The 15,949-nt window shown below is 40.3% G+C and overlaps 1 protein-coding gene across 2 annotated transcripts; it reads left to right on the forward strand.

The window, feature by feature from the left end:
* The first annotated feature begins 790 nt into the window (after positions 1 to 790).
* On the forward strand, positions 791 to 11,341 carry ARGLU1 (arginine and glutamate rich 1). Of its 2 annotated transcripts, none has more exons than XR_003527726.1 (4): positions 791 to 1,398; positions 5,448 to 7,598; positions 8,026 to 8,109; positions 9,332 to 11,339. XR_003527726.1 is itself a non-coding variant. In XM_027644016.1 (4 exons), exons 1-4 carry the CDS (start codon positions 1,043 to 1,045, stop codon positions 9,494 to 9,496), a joined length of 831 nt encoding a protein of 276 aa, XP_027499817.1. In that variant the 5' UTR covers positions 794 to 1,042; the 3' UTR covers positions 9,497 to 11,341. The 2 variants fall into 2 exon arrangements, 1 of the variants encoding a protein (XP_027499817.1); XM_027644016.1 differs by having other exon boundaries at positions 794 to 1,398; positions 5,448 to 5,673; positions 9,332 to 11,341.
* The last annotated feature ends 4,608 nt before the right edge of the window (positions 11,342 to 15,949 follow it).

Genomic DNA, 15,949 nt, shown 5'->3' on the forward strand with positions numbered 1-15,949 from the left:
ACAATAAATACAGCCAAAACAGACATTCAGTGTGCCACACTGGACATTAGCTACATGGAAACAGACCCCCAGGACCCTGAACATCTCATCAGCTGGACCAGCACAGCTGGATTGATGCTGAAACCAGGACTGACAACACCTCGGGGATGAACCCTGGAACCAGGACTGGTTCTCTCTTTTCCCTTTCTTTTCCTTTTTCTTTCTTTCTTTCTTTAATTCATGTCTTCCTCTTTAATTCCTCTCCTTCCTTTCACCCCTTATGTAGTAGGTGTAGGAATTAACACAACTTCCATTCCAAGTGTGTAATTTACTAATAAAACTTCCTGTTTGTTTGTGGGCCCTCTGAGTTTTGTTGTTGCTTTCGACCAAATAATCATTTAAGAATCTTAGGCGCTCCCTTCTCTTTAACTAAGGGATGGGTCGCCATAGAGATTCAACAGTGGGATCAGAAAAAATAATTTTCACAATTCGGGGGTAGGGGAGGGGGCTGTTTTTTCATAACTTCCTGATAGATTCCTTGTGTCCCCTATGTCAAAGCAAAAAAACCCACCAGACCGAAAAAAAAAAAGAAAATCAGCTAACGATGTCAATGCCCCGCTCGGCGCTCGGCCGCGCTGCCCGCGGGTTGCCCGCACACCGGGCGCCCAGCGGCCCAAGGGACCGGCCGGCCGGGGCTCCCCGTCCGGGCGGCGCTTCCCATTGGCTGCCGAACATTGCCGAGTGCTCTCGGGCTTCTCCACCCCGTCGCCGGAGGCGGCAGAAGGGGGGGAGCGGCTCCATCGCGGAGCGGTGCATTGTGGGGCGGGAAAGGAGAGTCGCTGCTGAGCTAGGGCCGCCATCTTGGCTGCGTCCGGACTTGCTCCTGCTCTTGGGGCCTGTTCCTTCTCCTTGCAGCTCAAAGCGCTGGGAAGGGACAGGACGAGGGGCTATATCGGGGGGTGCTGATGCGTGCAGAGCCTCCTCGCACCTCTCCCGGGCGCCGCTAGCGAAAGGGGCAGGGGTGGTCGAGCGGTCGTCGGCGCGGCCTCTCCTCTCCGCCGGGATGGGTCGGTCCCGCAGTCGGAGCTCGTCCCGCTCTAAGCACACCAAGAGCTCCAAGCACAACAAGAAGAACCGGAGCCGATCGCGGTCTCGCTCCCGGGAAAAGGAGCGGGCTCGTAAGCGCTCCAAGTCCCGGGAGAGCAAGCGGAACCGGCGCCGGGAGTCCCGCTCCCGCTCGCGCTCCAACACGGCCCCCTCCTCCCGCCGCGACCGGGAGCGGGACCGCGACCGCGCCTCCTCCCCCCCAGACCGCATCGACATCTTCGGGCGCACGGTGAGCAAGCGCAGCAGCCTGGACGAAAAGCAGAAGCGGGAGGAGGAGGAGAAAAAAGCGGAGTTCGAGCGGCAGCGGAAAATGTGAGCTCCGGGCCTGGGCTGGGGACGAGGAGGGAGTGAGGGATGGGGGACGAAGGGAGGTGGTCTGCGCCCTGGTGTCTTTCTCTCCGTGTCTTTCTCCTGCGAGAGGGCCGCCTGCCGCTGGGGTACAGGCGTTCGGGCCTTCGCTGAGGCCTAATGAGAGCCGGTTTTCCCGCCATCCGCCCCTTTCCCAGAGCCCGGCTCCCTCAGGTGCGTTCGGAGCCGCCCACTCGGGGGCGAGCCCCCCGCACGCCGCCTCCCCAGCGCCGGCTCTGCCGCTTCCCATCCGCCGGCGCTGCTCTCGCTGCTGCGCTGCTCCCAAACTTCCCTGTGCGGCGAGGCCGCGGCGCCCGAGGCTTTGTGCTGCACCGCCCGCCCCTCCCCGCCCTGGCGTGGGGCTTCTTGTACGTCGAGCGGAGACATCTGGAGTTGCTCGGCTGAGGGTTTCAAGAAGCACTGTGAAGCTATTATATTAACACCGAGGGATTATTTTCTTGGCAAATGGGATAGTGACAGCCGGTGACTTGTTTTGTTTGAAACTTTGTCCCTTTTCAGTTTACATTGTGGGGAGTGTGGCTATTTGTTGAGTCTGCAGAGATAAATTCTGTTTTAATAAACGTTGGGTATGCACTGATGTTTAGCAGCATAATAAGTTATGAAACAGACCTTTAAGCAGCACAGAGGAGAATGGTTTGAACAGTTGTGATCAACTGATTCTTCTTCGAATGCTACCCTTGCTCACTGGACCACCTAGACCAGAAATAGCACTTGTTTGTATGAGTGAAGTCAAGTACTCCTGTTAATTCTCTGGTGGAACTTTGAGTTTTATTTCAGCACTATTGTTCTCATGAAATATTACTTGACGTTCAGAAGGCTGAGTGAGCCCGAGTTATCACTTTCATGTTTGTTTGTTGATAATCTCCTTTGCTAACTTGAGATTTTGACAGCAGTGTTGTCAAAAACTTACATAGTAACACAAACACAAGTTAAAATTGAAGGGTTTGGAGATATATTTGGTTTATAATTTTATTCAGTACCTAAATTAAAGAAATATTCCATCCATTCCATATCTTCAGTGATGAACTGGAATGTGCTTAACAATTTGAGAATATAGTGAATAGTTTATTTTAGTGTTTCACAGCTGGTTTAGTTCATATGTAAGTACATTTTCTATTTAAGTTAGTTTTAAAATTTTAAAATGCTCATGAAGTCTGTGTAGGAGGAATGTGACATTTGAGCGATATTTGCTACAGAATAGTAGACTTTTGAGGAAGAATCAGTGTTGGAAAAGATTGAGCATGAAATTTTCATACTTCTGGAATACCCGTTAATTTTAAAAAGAAAAAGCAATAAGACCTAATACAGTAGAAAAGTATGGTATTTGAGTAAGTCATCTGTAGATAGCATTACGTATGTTAGTGTGGACTCATATTAGTGAAGGAAAGAAGTACTTTCTTGCTGACTGAATAAACTAGTGGACAGTTCATATATTGAAAGTGACTTTCTTCTTCTCGTGTCTGTTCAAATCTTAATACATAGCCTAACTTCTGTGCTTTCCTATAATGTCATTTTCTGTAAAGGCCTTGCAAGTATGACTTTTTTTCCCCTCAGAAATTTGCTGACATAAAAGTGGTTTCTTTTCTGCAGATTTCATAAAATTAGTCTTCAAGAAGTAAATAGATCATACCAAAAATACTTTTTTACTTTAATGACTTATCTTTTGCTCTGGAATCATCGGTAGGCCAGGATGATAAAGTTATACCTCTGTACGAAATACTGTAAGTTCATGTGATTAAAAAGAAATAGTATAAACTACAGAATAAATCATTGAGATTTATATCTGTGTTTATAATTGAATTTCATTGATGAGGTCAAAGGCATTGTAATATCATCATTGCCTATAAGTGTTAAAAAACACATTTGATTGGTTTAATTAAATTTAAATGGAATTTGTTGGGATGAGAAGAATGAAACGAATGAGTACATCATCCATTACTGAGCATATTTAAAAATTTATTTCAGACATGAATGTCATGGGTATTTTTGTAACTATGCACTATCTTTATTCAATTAATTAACTTTTGTTCTGGATTTCCCAGTGTTAAACATAAAGCTATGATAGTTGAATAAAACACGAGAATATGAACTTTCTGACAATTTCTTTCTCTAGAACAGCCTCTTAGGTACACTAAGCAGTATTGGTAAAGGACAGTGAGAGTACTCATTGCTGAATAAAACCTTGTAAGAGGAAATGAAAACCTTTTAAAATAAAAGAATATTTACTATATAAAGGATGTTTTAAAAATTGTCCAAAAAGGGTTGTGGCTTGGCAGAGATACTGCTGTATCAGAATGGGGGTGTCGTATTTTTCTGGATGGTGATAGTGGTCTAGGTTTTTTGTTTGCCTTTTGTTGTCTGGTCTTTTTCTGAAAAAATCACCTCAAAGTATTTTATGTCAATTTTGGAATAGTGAATACTGGCCTAATGTGTCCCCAGGTAAGATGGCTGTCTCTTGAGGAATGTAAGACTAAAATTTGTGTTCTCAGGCCGAATGATTGAGTTGAGCGTTCCAAAATTTTTTACTGAAGTTAACTTGCTTGAGTACACTTCTGAAAAGATGACACGTGAAAAGGGAGAATTGGGAGCCTTTCAGCTCTGTATTTCCCATGCCTATCTAGATCAGTAGTCCATACTTCGTCATTTCCCAAGGTACATCTTTGCAAATTGTACCTTGGGAAATCTAAAAGTTGGTAAATCCTGTAACTCTTTTTTTAAAATTAGTTGCTTTCCAAATAAGATAGATTAGGAAAGGTTTTCCAAATGAGATAGGAAAATGCAAGCGTTATGAAAACGACAGGATATGAAGATATTGCAATTGTAGTTGTTATTCTAAACCATGCATTTTTGTCACTAACAATCCAGAAGATAAGTTTTATAAGATTGTTCTGTACTTCACAGAATACTTAAAGTGGAAGTTAAATGTCAAGTTTAAAAGCAACATTCTTCTCCACAAAGCCCCTAATAATTCCAGATAAATAGCACTATGTAAAATACAGCTATACAGTATTCACTGTTCATCTTTGGATATGTAATTGCTGTCTTGTACTAGTGATCACTACCTGGAATTTTTTTTTCCTGCATTTGGTAATTAAACTGCAAATCTAGCTAAACTCTTTGTACCCTTAATGAAAACTTAAAACAGCAGTCAGGCTAAGTGATAACACTCTGCTGCTAAACAAAAATAAAGACAAGATGTTTGAAAATGTTTTCAAAACTCGGAACATGGAAAGTTGTAGTTCACAAGGATTTATTTAGCGCTTGGTATTGGTATAATTTATTTTGGATAATTACAGTAGGACAGAGTACTGCAATAAAAAAACTTAAGGAGAGCTGAGGTACTCAAAATGTGATAGGTAAATGATTGGATAACTAGATTACAGGTATACCACTGGAATTCTAGTTAAAATATTAAAATCACAAATTTTATTGCTTCTGTCTTCTATTTTAAGTTACTAGTGATGAGTTTGGTACCTCTGAGGTGGTAACTTTAAGGCAAGATTTTACAGGATGTTATTGCTACACATGGCTGAAAATTGAGACCATTTGAATTCCTAAGGATAGTCAAAGTTGGGTGGGGTATGGATTTGGGGGGGGGGCATTGTGGTTGTTGTTTTGTGTTTTGGGGGGGTGTTATTTGTTAGTTTGGGTTTTTTCCCTTTTTTCCCCCCTAATTATGATGAAGAAGTGGTAAGATTAGGTATTCTTAGTCTTAGTCTGTTAGTATGTATAGAGATGCTAAGTATGATTTGATTTGATTCCCTATAGTAGGGCTGAATTGATTCCCTGTAGTAGGAACACTGATTGCCTGAATATTCACTTTCTTTAAATGTAGGTCAAAATATTCTTTATGTATATAGTTCGTGTATAAGATATAAAACTTTTCAAAAGTTATTCAGTAGCGTGGCTGATGCTGGGTGTTGAAGGAGTTCGTTTCAGTGCAAACATTCTTTATTGATTAAAAAGGTAATCCTCATGTTTGCATTTTGCAGTCGTCAACAAGAAATTGAAGAGAAACTCGTAGAGGAAGAAACTGCTCGAAGAGTGGAAGAACTTGTGGCTAAACGTGTAGAAGAAGAGTTGGAGAAAAGAAAGGATGAAATTGAGCGAGAGGTTCTCCGCAGGGTGGAGGAGGCTAAGCGCATCATGGAAAAACAGTTGCTCGAAGAACTCGAGCGACAGCGACAAGCTGAACTTGCAGCACAAAAAGCCAGAGAGGTAACGCTCGGTCGTTTGGAAAGTAGAGACAGTCCATGGCAAAACTTTCAGTGTTGGTTTGTGCCTCCTGTTCGGTTCAGAAAGAGATGGAATACAGCAAATCTAATTCCCTTCTCATATAAACTTGCATTGCTGCGAAACTCAATTTCTAGCCTATTCAGAGGAGCTCACTGATATTTAAACAGTTATTCTCCTAAAACCTGAACAAGGATACTTGATTTTTAATGGAACTGACCTACATATTTCAGAATTGTTTGAAACTTTTGCCATGGCTGCAGGATTTATCAGCAGTCCTTTCATTTTTGGGGAAGGGTATTGAAAAACTTGTAATTATGTATCCTTCATTTGTTTCATTTTGTTTACCTAGACTGTAAGAGGCTTTTGCCTTCAGTCAGGCAAAAAGCAGGGTCCAGCAGCGATCTGCAGTACCTGTCTTTAACAAATAGGTTTCTTATTCTTCATTTTAAAATGAACATTTTCCTTGAGCATACATTGGACTAATTCTGGGACTTCGAGCATAAGCCCATTCACGTCTTCATGAAGGATCTCTGTCCAAATCATTATACCCATTCTTAATAACTACTAACAACTCCTTTTTTTCTCCCTAGAAGTTATAAAAGAGCAGGTTGCCCTTGTCTGAAGTCAAGCTGAACGTGTGACTTGGGTTTTTGGGTTTTTGGATTTTTTTGTTTTGTTTTGTTTTTTTAATCAGCAGCTGGAGCAGAAGCTGAAAATGTCTTTCTGTGAGACAGTAATTTGCTACTAAAGGCTTTGATGCCTGCCTGCACCAATCATTCCAGGATCCAAAAGTTTCAAAACAAACTTCAAACTGTAAAGGAAATCTGTGCTAAATAGTCATAAGTGTTGAATGCTTTTTTCATTCTCTACCTCCTACACAGTTTATTTTAAATTAATATTTTGATTGGCTTACAGAAGGAGAGACAGTAGCAATGCAGCTTTCCCCTTCATACTAAATGTGACTTGTCAGTTACATAGTATCACTTAATTAAATGAAAACAAATGGAATGCTGAGTTACAGTAAATATTAAAAATATTAAATTATACTTTTTTTGCAAATTCAGACTTTAATATGAGAGAGTTTACATTGAAATTACATGTTCATAGTCAGAAAATTCTTCATATATAGATAGAGATTTTCATTTGATCAGATGGATGACTCTTTTTAAAAAGTATTTTTGCTATTGTCAATATCATGTGGAGAAGTCTCATCAGTTCTTTGTAACATATAATAAACCTCCATGCCTGGAGTGAAGTGTGCTAGCTAGTAGCTCGTTACTAGTCATAGTAAGAAGTTTTCATATGCTTGCTTTGTTCGTATTAACTTTTTTTTCTTACACAGACACAAACCTCTGGCTAACTTTAAATCCTCCAAATATTAAAATAATTTGGATATATATTATGTGAACTGAAACACCTCAAAAACTTTCACGCAGTCTTCATATTTGAGTTGCATAACAGAGTTCCATAAAATTCACCAAGAAAACAACAATTGCAAGGCTTTATTTCCTGATCTTGCCTTCCCTGGACTCCTGAATTCCAAGTTCATACTGCAAACGACAGTTTCAGCTGTCTTAAAATTGTCAAAATACTGAATGTTAAGTCCATTCTCCCCATGAAAGAAGCCCATAGCTCCATGAAGTATGGATTACCATTTGTATTTTTCACTAACAGTAAATGTATTTTTCTTATTAATTGTTTGCCTTAGGAATGATTTACATATTTTTGTTCCTTCTTACCATAAACATCTGCATTCCTCAGCTCAGCCTTCCTTGTATGTTGTTTCTTTATAAATGGTTGAGCTGCTGATGCAGGTATTGCCAAGCTAACAGTACAAATCATTTTAAAGAGGAAGCTGGCGCGTATGGCAGCCGAGGAGCACACTCTGCAGGACACTGGACAAGACAGTAAATATTCAACTTTTAATGCTGATTAAAGGAGTATAGGTAAAGAATACGTAGGTATACTTAATTGGTGAGACAAACTATTCACTTTATTTATATTTTCTATATTACTTTTTAATTTGGTAAATACTATCCAGTTTTTGTAGTTGTCCTTGTTGATTTGTGTGATATTAAAATTCTAGTAATAAATTGTCAGGATTCTATGATTAGGGAGGGTTTAGTTGGTTGCTGTTTGGACTGGGCGGGATGATTTAAATTGAGTAGTAGAAACCAGTTTTAGTGGCTGCACAGTTTACCATTGTGAGACAAAATAGGTGGCTGTAAAGCTGCCACTTTAAGTCAGTTCACAAAAGAATTCTGAGAAAGATTAGTGAACATGCAGAAATGAATATTTTACTTTACTAACATCTTGCCCTGTCCTCCCCTTTAGGAAGAAGAGCGTGCAAAGCGTGAGGAACTAGAGCGAATACTGGAAGAGAATAATCGAAAAATTGCAGAAGCACAAGCTAAACTGGTATGTGAAGATGTAGATAACCATTTTGTAGGGAAATACAGGTGTCTGCTAGATTTGAAACACAGTTGAACAAATCCACGCTTTCTAGAGTTTAACTTACCTATTGTTGGTTGTATCAGTAGCATTGCTCTCCTTCCCCTGAGCATAAAAGACCAGATCCTTAGCAGTAACACTATAGTTTGGATGCAGTTAATTTAGAGGGAAATTGCTACCTTCAGAATTTAAAAAATCCATTTTAACTATAGCTCACGGGGAAGGTCGAAGTAAGTTTGCAGACATGTTCAGCTTCAAATGACTAATTCTGTTTCGTTGAGCAGGACAAGTACAAACTGGATTTGAGTCAAGTATAACGTTGATGTAGAAGTGCTAAAAGGGACTTTCAGCATAAGCTTAAGATGTCTAAGTTAGAAAAGTCTAGCATATGTTGGTCTTCAAGACCATTTAATCAGGTGCCTGCCACATGAAAATATTTAATAGGATTTAGCTGATTCTAATCATTTGATGATAAGCCAAACTAAGCGTCTTCTAAGTCCTGATTGAACTCTATCAGTTTCAATTGCCCAGGTAATTACACCTCTTTCATGTAAAAAGGAGGCTTCTTAAAACTCTTTGCTTGAACTACACCTGCTTTAGATCTCTTTCTGTTTTACCCTTTTCTCAACATTATATGGTCGAAACAGGACATAAAGAAAATTTAAAGTATGAACTGATGTAATGAACAAAATAAGCACCTTTAGAAAGACCACTGGAAGAGTTGTAAGAACCATTGGTCAGTGTAAGGACTGACTAGTTACAAATCAAGTAAAGATGGGTTTGGATTAGGAGGGGTTTTTGGATGGGTTTTGGAGCAGGGAGACCTCTGCTTGAAGATGTGTTACTTCACTGTGCCTACATTTTACACGTCGGGATATCTTTAGATATCTGTTGTCTTCCTTAATTAAATATACAGTGTTGTTTGCACAGCAGTGCTGAAAAATATGACATGTAACCACTCAAGATTTCAATACATTAGCTGTAGAAAGTTCTCAATGTTTCTTATAAACTCAATTCAAATAACCATTTTATAAATAGTTTCACTGAAACCAACTATGGCATCTAGCTCAGGCAGAACTGCTTACATACCTATGCAGGATTGGACCTGTTTGGAAGTTAATATGGACTTGTAAATTGCTTTTATGACTACAAAATATGCTGGCCTAAATTTTATCATTTTCTTACATAGGCTGAAGAACAATTGAAAATTGTTGAAGAACAAAGAAAGATTCATGAGGAGAGGATGAAACTAGAACAAGAGAGACAACGTCAGCAAAAGGAAGAGCAAAAAATTATCCTGGGCAAAGGAAAGTCTAGGCCAAAACTGTCCTTCTCCCTAAAAAGCCAGGATTAAATTTCAACTCTGAACTCCTAAAAGAAAAAAAAAAAAAAACAAAAAAAGGAAAACAAAAAAAACTTTGTATGGTAGCTTCATGTTGAAGTGTTTTTGTTTTTTTTTTTCTTCTCAATTTTTTTTTTGTCTTTTTTGAAAGTTGGAAAGTTAGCTTGTTCTAATAGGGGCTGTGCTCTGCAATTCTTATTTTTTTTTAAACTTCCATTAAGTTAAACCCTTATCAGATCATCATTGCCTTTTAGAGCATAATCTGTTTTCATGAATTTTGTTTCTGTATTGGTGATCTGAAGCAAGTCATGTCACTTCATGAATTGTGGATGATCTAATAAGGTTTTACTGACCTACTAGTCAGAGTTTGACTCTGATAATTGACGGAACTTTATATTGGGTATTGCTGACTTTTAATGTTTTTTTTTGAAGTCAGTAAATACATGAGTAAATTGCCATAGTATTACTGGACCTCTGCGGTTTATTGTTAAATCAGTGTCCTATGATACTGTCCCGTTGTTGCGCTTGATGTTCCTGATACAGGTAAGGAAATAGTTTGTCATTTCTGCTATGAATACATAGAGAGCAGTATTGTCTCTGTTAGATTTGTTTTTATTACATTGACAGCATTCAACCAGCGTTCCCCATTGTGTAAATAAACCAATTTGCTGAATAAAGTGAAAGTCTTAAATTCATATGTTTAAGTAAATTTTTTTAGTACACTTCTATAAACAGCTATAAGAGTGACAATTCACATTATTAAATTCAAGACTATAGTGGTATTTTTTTAAATTTTGCTTTAAACTATTGTGGCTTCTCCTACTTATAATGCAAAATTTCACACAGTAAAAAAATCCCTGCAGTTGTGAATGTTTTTGATGGCTTCTGCTGTTTTTATGAATGTTGGTTTTTATTCTGACAGAGACTTATTTCAGCTGTAGTATCATGTTTAAACGGCTGTTCGGCTTACTGCACTCAGACCGGTACTTCGATATCTAATCCCCTTCGGTTCACCTCATAATATAGTATATTGTGTAAGTTAAGGTCATTACCAAATAATGAATCTGATGGATCCTCAAGGATTTAAAAATGGAAGTTTTTTCTCCCAAAGGACTGGACTGGCTAGTATACTTGAAGTGACAAACAGAAAGTGAGACTCTGTCTAAATATATTGTTTTAGCCAGAAAGCAACTGTTATTCATATACAGATCTTGAATATTATCCATTTATATATACAGGTTTTATTTTGAAAAATGAAACTACAGATTGAAAACTATATATAAATCCCCTTTTTGTATATAATTCTTCTACCAAAACTTGGATTACTATAGCTTGTCCAGTTCTAAAACTTTCTTTTCCTGTCAGCGTGCAACATCTGTAGTAACCATAAAGTGAAAGTTACCAATAGTTGCCTGAGCATTTGAATGTCACTGGACAAAGTCGGAAGTAATTCCTGATATTCCCAAAGGGTCTGTTTCTGTAGATTTGGCAAATTAAATGTGGGAGCAAGTTGAGTGTGCCACTGAAAGCAGTATTCAACGTGCTTTGTATGAAACTGGGGCTTGGGGGACAGACTGATGTGTATCACTTTGTCCAGCATGTCAAGAAAATGTGAAGACGGTAAAATACCTACACTATTATTGTACTTAAATTTGCCTATATATTGTATTACAAAAGAAGGTTAAAAGTTGCTTAATGCATAAAAGCAAAAGCTGAAGCCAAATAAATCATGTATGTGACCTGTTGGCAGGAGCAGGCTGTATTTAAAGATCAACTGATACCTGTATTTCTAAAACAGAAAACATCCCCTGTTCCCTTATGAGAAACAAGCTATTAAAAGTCAATACTCAAAACAGACCTATGCAGTTTCATTTCCTCTTCTAAAAGCAAGAAGCTAAGTAATCATGTATGCAGCTGTGGTATCAAGCATTTTGTTCTGCATCACATAATTTGCTGCTAAATAGCAACTTTTGTTCTCCACATATAACATTGTGTAGGCTTAGATGTTAGTTACAAGGTTATTTTCAATCACACCTCTAGGGCTTCCTTGGACAAAATGCTCATTCCTAATGAGATTGCCCATTCTGCCTTTCCCCATTTCATACCTGTTTCTCTTTCCCCTGCCCTCAAAAAACAGCTAGGGTTTTGGGTTTGCTTTTTTTTGTTTTGGTTTGGTTTTTTTCCCTCTGTTGGGGTAGGAGTTCAGTTGATGGAGTCTCTGTCTCTGCTGTCCTAAAGCATTCTGTGTTTCTGAGACAGTTCTTTGTAGGTTCAGTGTGGGCGAATGTTACATTTGCATTGCGCTGCGGTTTTCTTTCTTTTTAAAATTATTGTAGGACTTCAGGGATAGTGATTTCTAGGAAAGTGGAGGTGTGCACAGTTTGGGAGGGGGATAAATTGACATTTGATTGGGAGAACTTGGCATGTTCTTATATTCCCATGGAACTTCATGCCTGTTTAGGCTGACATGTGGTGTTTAAACTGTGAGCTCCTTTAATGCATCTTCAAGAGGATATTGGCCTACCTAGAGAAACTGCTATTGGTGAATGTGTTGGGTGTTTATTTTTATTCCATTACTGTTTGAAGTTTCAACTTCAAATTTTGGTTAGACAGTTTTTAGTTTGTTCTGGGGTTTTGTGTGTTGTTGACTCACCCAGGGAGGCCAGTAGGCATTTTTGTTGCCACCTACCTTGAGCAGTATTCATTTCCCTTATAACAGAAGAGATCTTTGTTTCCCTAACCCCTGTTCATAAATGTCCTGGATAATTATTATAATACATAAATGTCCTGGATAATTATTATAATACTGAACAGTGCATCTGTCTGGCAAAGGCAGGAGCATGGAAGGCCTTAGAGCAGCATGCTAAACATGTGCTCTTACTTTGGCAATTTGCTAATTCCCATGTTTGTTTATCATTGTTTTTCCAAGTACAAGTGGAAAGCTGACTGCTGTGAAATGTATTGGAGGGGTGGAGTCCTTAACACTTAGCACAGCAGAGACAGTTGGGTCTTTGAGATATCTAAACTGCCAAGCAACAGCGTACCTATGTATAATCTCACTAAATGTATAATCTAACTAAAGTATCAATAGTTCATCCATTGCTATCTTGTCTTGAAAAAGAAGGATTTACCTTTGATGTCTCTCCTTTTCTCTTTAGCTTTGTGCCATCTCATACACCTCAACCTCTCTATTTCCATTGCTGACCTGAAGCTGGTAATCCCCTTTGTGATGCCATTAACGTGTGCCATTTTTTGGACGTACACCAAATGTGGAGGTGTTGGTTATTCACTTTAAACTGCGTGCAGTGTCTCATTTAAACATTTTCAGAGCATTTTGGATCTTAACTCTGTCATTGCAGGGTCTCGGTGCAAGTGCAGGTGAAATTCAAGTTAATAAACGCCTTCTGGGCTGTGTTACACAGGGGATTGTTTTCAGAAGAGAACTGTAGAGCTGCCTGTGTGCCTAAGGCTCATTTCCAAGGCAGGAGGATATGGTTGAAGTGCCTGGTTTGGTATGGTTTCAGACTGACAGGCTGGTCTGGCTGGAGTTGAACCATGACTTTCATGCATCTCTATTCCATTCTCATGCTGGTGCCACCAAACATGCATTTCAGGGTTATCTCCATCTCCCTATCCCACCCTTTTGCTTGCCCGCTGAAGAGTGCTGAGCCTCTTGATGATTCTGTACTAAACAACCTCATGCTTCCGATCATTCTCACTGGACTGACACTTGAGAATCAAGGGTTATGCTGATTCAGCGTCAGCTCTGCTCGACAGGACATGAACCCCCTTTTATAATAAAGGGATGGGTGTGTGGAAGCTTGATCTCAGGTCCTTTTTCCTACCACTCATATCGCAAACCACAAAATAATGTAAATATTTTTGGTTTTGCAGAGTGGTACTGAGAATTGGTATAAAAATAAGTCAAACAATTAAAATGCATGGTTAGGGCGTACAAACTTCGTTTCTGATTTTTATAAGGCTGCTTGAATTCTATTGGTTGTATTTAGGAGGAGCCAAGCTCATTTTCTAAGAAGCTATGGTTAACCAAAATTGCAGTTATAAAATAGACCTGGAGAAGGCAAATTAACATCTAGATATGTATGTACTCTACCATAAGTGCAGAAAATGCATTGTTGTGGTGTGAATGATATATTAAGAGCTGTTTCAAGTATCTGGCACACTTGCCCTTTGGACAAATTATAAAGAATCCATTTAAGTCAGTAAGCGTCAGTTATGATAATTTCTCTTTATTAAATGTAAAAGTAATTGTATCCATTAAGTTATATATTTTTGACTTTTAAAATTGGTACATTTTTAAGTAATGATTGATCATGGTGAGCTTTTCCACTTAATAAAAAGATTCATGTCCCGTATATTCTCATTGCCGATGTTTAGACTGATGTTTAAAAGATAGTCAGGGATTGTGAGCCCAATCCTGATCCCATTCAGATTAGCTGCCTTTTATTATGGATTTTGTAGGACCAGAGCAAATGTCTATGTGATTATTGGCTACATCACTATCTAAAAGAAGGCGAAAAGGGTCATTCAGTGATAAACCGAATTTTTGTTTTAAGCCTGGCTGAGGTACAGGAAATTTAAGCGATGCAAACGACAGAGTCCCAGTTTTTCAGTGAAGGAAAGGGATAGGTGGGTCTCACCTGCTCGCTGGCCGTACTCATCCATCCATCCGTCTGTCCATTTGTGTGTCCATCCTCTCCCGCAGAGCCGGACCGCCCGGGCGCCGGGGAACCGCGGTGCCGTTCCTACGGCCGCGGCAGGATTTCCCCCAGCAGCCTGTCCCCTGCGAGTTCGTATGTCAGGAAACCCCGTTCCCTGCGAAACCCGAAATGTCTGCCGGAACCTCCTCCCGAAATAGCCCTCAGAGAAGACGCGGCCGACGCCGATTTCTAACTTCCGAACATCTGTCATCTTTTTTGCTTTAAAACCCCCGTCCCCAAGCTCTACTCTCACGTTTCCCCCGGGTCCGAGGCGATCCCTGCTGCTTCTCGGAGGCGAGACGGGAATGTTGGAGGCCGATGCAGCGGGCGCAGGGTTCGGGGATCATGCGGGGAGCGCGGTCGCAGCGCGACTGCCCGGGGGCTTCGCGCCGCTGCGGCCCCTCCGAGCGCCGCCCGCTCCGGTCCGCCCCCCGGCTCTTGGTCCGGCCCGGTCCTGCTCTCAGCCGTAAGCACCTCCGCGGCGCTGAAAGGGCCCCCCGGCCCGACCCCAGCCGCAGGGACCGGTCCCTTGGCCAAAAAGGGTGACCTGGGTGGAGTAGCTACCGAGCCCCCATTTCTTTGGATGTCTTAATCTTCGATGCTTAGGTTATTTCGGAGATGAAGTGTAGTTTTTCCTCTCAGTTCTTACTTAAAAGTGATTTTATTAACGCAATTTTTTATTAACTTACAGTGTGCATCGGTAGGATGCCGGACGGTAGTAAAACAGCTGTATTTGCGTAAAATGATTAGCCGCTGGACAATAGGCGTCGTGTGATATATTTAGATACTGGAGGATATTTTCAGACAATACCAAGGCTCTTCATTTCCTCTGGTTTACTTAAAGCAAGGATACGGAGAGTTAGAGGTCACAGTTTACTCACAGCTTTTACAAAACACCGCTCCTAACATTTTGCATCTAAACAAACAGAACCAGCAGTATCACAAAACTGAGGTAGACCTATTTTACACGTCTCTGTTGCTGGAAGCATTTATCGGGCTCCGTGTTTACACTGTCTCACGACCGGCAACACACCACACATTTGTTTAAAAGTTTAATAATTAAGTACTTTCCTCCCCTCACTGGCGAAGCTCTCCTTTGATGCCCCTTGTAGTGCATAGATACCCAAGCTCTGTCTCCCACTTGAGCGCTAAGTTTCCGTCCCGGGAATCAGATCCTTTTCCACCAAATTGGGTTGCCGGATCTGCAATTCCTTCCTCACTGCAAATTAAATTTAATTAAGCAGTTTACTTAAAACGTATTCGATGTTTTCTGTGAAAAGCAAACTGATTTCCTTGTTTCCTTAGGTGGTAGATTTCATTAGAGAACTACCAAACACAACACAAAATCTATGGGGCTTCGAGCGCACCTCAAATTTCTTTACCCTCTGTTGCGAGCGAAAAGAGCGGGCTCCGCCAGGCTGAAGCACTGGTTTAGTTAAAGAGGTGGAAAGAGAACACTGGCTTCCAAAATTGATCCGAGAAAGAAATTACAGTGCCAGTTGTTTTCCTTATAAGAGCTTCTTGGCGTTCGTCTAAAAGCCGGACAAGCACCCCCACGAAGCCGATTTTTAGGTGAATGCCCGTATTTTTTCGGGAATAAAATTATGCGAAATTGGCTCTTTTTAGGGTCTTTGGTAGCATGTTCTTTGCGTGCCTCGACTAAAAGGTAAGATAATAACAGAAACAACGTCGTAATTTCCTGGGATTTAATTTTTAATCCTTTCTGCAGATACTATTTTGGCAA

This window comes from Corapipo altera, unplaced genomic scaffold (assembly GCF_003945725.1).
Source record: "Corapipo altera isolate COAL_440 unplaced genomic scaffold, ASM394572v1 0, whole genome shotgun sequence".
Lineage (NCBI taxonomy): Eukaryota > Metazoa > Chordata > Aves > Passeriformes > Pipridae > Corapipo > Corapipo altera.